General features: G+C 42.2%; 1 protein-coding gene across 3 annotated transcripts in view; it reads right to left on the bottom strand.

Moving 5' to 3' along the window:
* The window catches only part of rps6ka1 (ribosomal protein S6 kinase a, polypeptide 1), a gene marked incomplete at its 5' end in the record, with an annotated part of 62,488 nt that overhangs the window by 6,992 nt on the left and 52,996 nt on the right, over positions 1 to 2,500 (bottom strand). For all 3 annotated transcript variants that reach the window (XM_080012466.1, XM_080012467.1, XM_080012468.1), the window contains 6 exons: positions 305 to 435; positions 772 to 874; positions 1,017 to 1,081; positions 1,421 to 1,509; positions 1,636 to 1,706; positions 2,093 to 2,235. In XM_080012466.1, the coding sequence (XP_079868592.1) occupies positions 305 to 435; positions 772 to 874; positions 1,017 to 1,081; positions 1,421 to 1,509; positions 1,636 to 1,706; positions 2,093 to 2,235 (602 nt within the window). The remainder of the gene's footprint in view (positions 1 to 304; positions 436 to 771; positions 875 to 1,016; positions 1,082 to 1,420; positions 1,510 to 1,635; positions 1,707 to 2,092; positions 2,236 to 2,500) is intronic.

Here is a 2,500-nt window from a genome sequence, read left to right on the forward strand (position 1 = left end):
ATTTAGGAGGATTTAAATGTATATTTAATACAACACAGTCAATTAATTCTATTATATAATTATAGAACCCAGAATCGCAATTGTGGCGCCTCCCCTTGCGGCTGCCTGCGCGAGCACCTTGTGTCTTGCGCACATTTTGGTATTTTTTAGTATTTTTAGAGCTTATAGAGCTTATTGTGCGTAATCACCGGGTGTCACGACATTTCACTGCATATATGTATGACCGTATGTATATGTATGTGACAAATAATCTCTTGAACTTGAACTTGGAGAACGTCTCCATTCTTTTAGAATCATTTCTGACCTGCACCACAGGGTGGGGTGGGGGCTGTGCTGGTTCCTCTGATCCTTCCTCCTCCAACATCGTTGAGGCCACGAAGCTGAAACCTCTGAAGAGCTGGTGAGCTCCGGCACTGGGGGGCACTCCAGGGGAGTCTGGGGGAGGGCATATATACATATTTTTATAGGGAAAAAAACAATACAGCAACACACCATCAGCATCAAATCCCCATCTAACTAAATACCAAAATGTGCACTTATGATGAATAATCATAATGCAACATTTACAATTAATTCAGAGCACTTAGTACGAATTGTTGTGTAATCTAGTTCTGCCAAAATAGTTGAAGAGAAACGGGCCATATTTAAATATATATTTCTTATAACTAACAAAATAATGTAATGGTTTTATCATTATTTTATCCCTGTACTGGGAATAACTACAACGTTGGGGATGTTTTGTTTGGTTTGGATTCACTTCTAACTTCCGACCTTTCGGGGTGCGTGAGGTGAACTCAGAGTCGAAGTAGAAGGTGTCGTCTGGACGAGCCACGGCCGGTTTGAAAGGAGGTTTGATCTCTCTTCGGAAGAGTTTCTGAGAAAAAAAAATTAATAAAATGACGACCGTTCATCGTGAAAACCATTTCCTTGAACTGCAGATTTGTATTCTACAAATGAAGACACAACTGGTTTCAAAGAAACAACAAAAAATATATGTTAAGTTCTGAGAAACTCACATTCCAGTCTATGGTGGAGAAGAAGCAGTGCCGTTTTATTTCCTCTGCCCCGTCAGCTCCAGATCCTGAAAACACAACATCACAGCATTTTAATACAACACTCTGCATTTGTGAATATATTTACAGATAATGCTGTATATTTGAAGTTCAAGTTCACAACGACTTGCTTTGTCCCTTATTTTTTCCATATATCAATGGCAATGCTTAAGCAAAATGTATTAGCATTGTAGGGAAGCGTGAAGGTTTTTCTATTCTTAAGGGGGGAACCGACAAAAAAAGAGAACCAGTGAGCTTAGCTGAACTGAAGCGTGCGCCGTAGAGTTTGAATTCGTCTTCTGTTTTCCAGTGCAGAGAATTTCAAATTCCAATTCCCTCCTAAGCGACCCGGGGCTCTGGGCACTTACCGAGCCTATTGCCGGGGTTCCTCTTGAACAGAGCTCTGAGCAGAGACTGAGCCTCAGTGCTGAGGAACTGAGGCATTCCCAGCCGCGCCCTGCAGGGGGAGACAAAGCCGGCCTCAACACGCTGCGACAATAAGAACGGGAGCGAACTAGACACAGTCCAACCGCGGCTGCACTCATGATTGATGGATTTCGGCTCGTTCAAGTGGGGTTCTCACTTCAGAATCAGGTTCATGGTTTCCTTTCGGTCTTTCCCCTGGAACGGCAGCGCTCCTGTCAGCATCTCAAACTAGAGGAGAAACCACACGGCAAATATATCAACAAAAAGAAAATAACTACATAAATATATATAAACAACATAGATACATGTTTAGAACATGATATATAAATACATACAATTTATTAAAGGTTTATATGACTTAAACCCTATTTTACAATTCCTATAGGGTCCTATCGGACATCCCAATGAAAATCATGTGACTCCTAAAGGAAATGTCCCAAAACATCATAGAAATCCTATAGGATCCCATGGGATTTTGTAGCTTATTTCCATTATTATGCCAGCCATAGTATCTTCCTATCGGAATTCTACAGCATTTTTGCATTTGGGAATGGGTGGGTAATTCATCTTTTTACACATTTATGTATTCATTACATTCAGTTCTACTTGTTTACCATCAAGACTCCAAACGACCACCAGTCGGCACTGTGGATGTGTCCCTGCCTGTTGACGACCTCCGGTGCCATGTACTCCACTGTGCCGCAGAACGAGTACGCCTTCTTCTCGTGGTCGATGGCCTCTTTACACAGGCCAAAGTCTGCAAGACAAGACACAAGACACAGTTGACACTATATAGAACACACACACACACACACACGCACACGCACACGCACACGCACACACACACACCACTGACAGGTGAAGTGAATAACATTGATCATGTCGTTCCAATGGCACCTGTCAAGAGGTGGGATATATTAGGCAGCAAGTGAACAGTCAGTTCTTGAAGTTGATGTGTTGGAAGCAGGAAAAATGGGCAAGCGTAAGGATCTGAGCCACTTTGACAAGGACCACATTTTGAT

This window comes from Zeus faber (genome assembly GCF_960531495.2).
Source record: "Zeus faber genome assembly, chromosome: 13".
Classification (NCBI taxonomy): domain Eukaryota; kingdom Metazoa; phylum Chordata; class Actinopteri; order Zeiformes; family Zeidae; genus Zeus; species Zeus faber.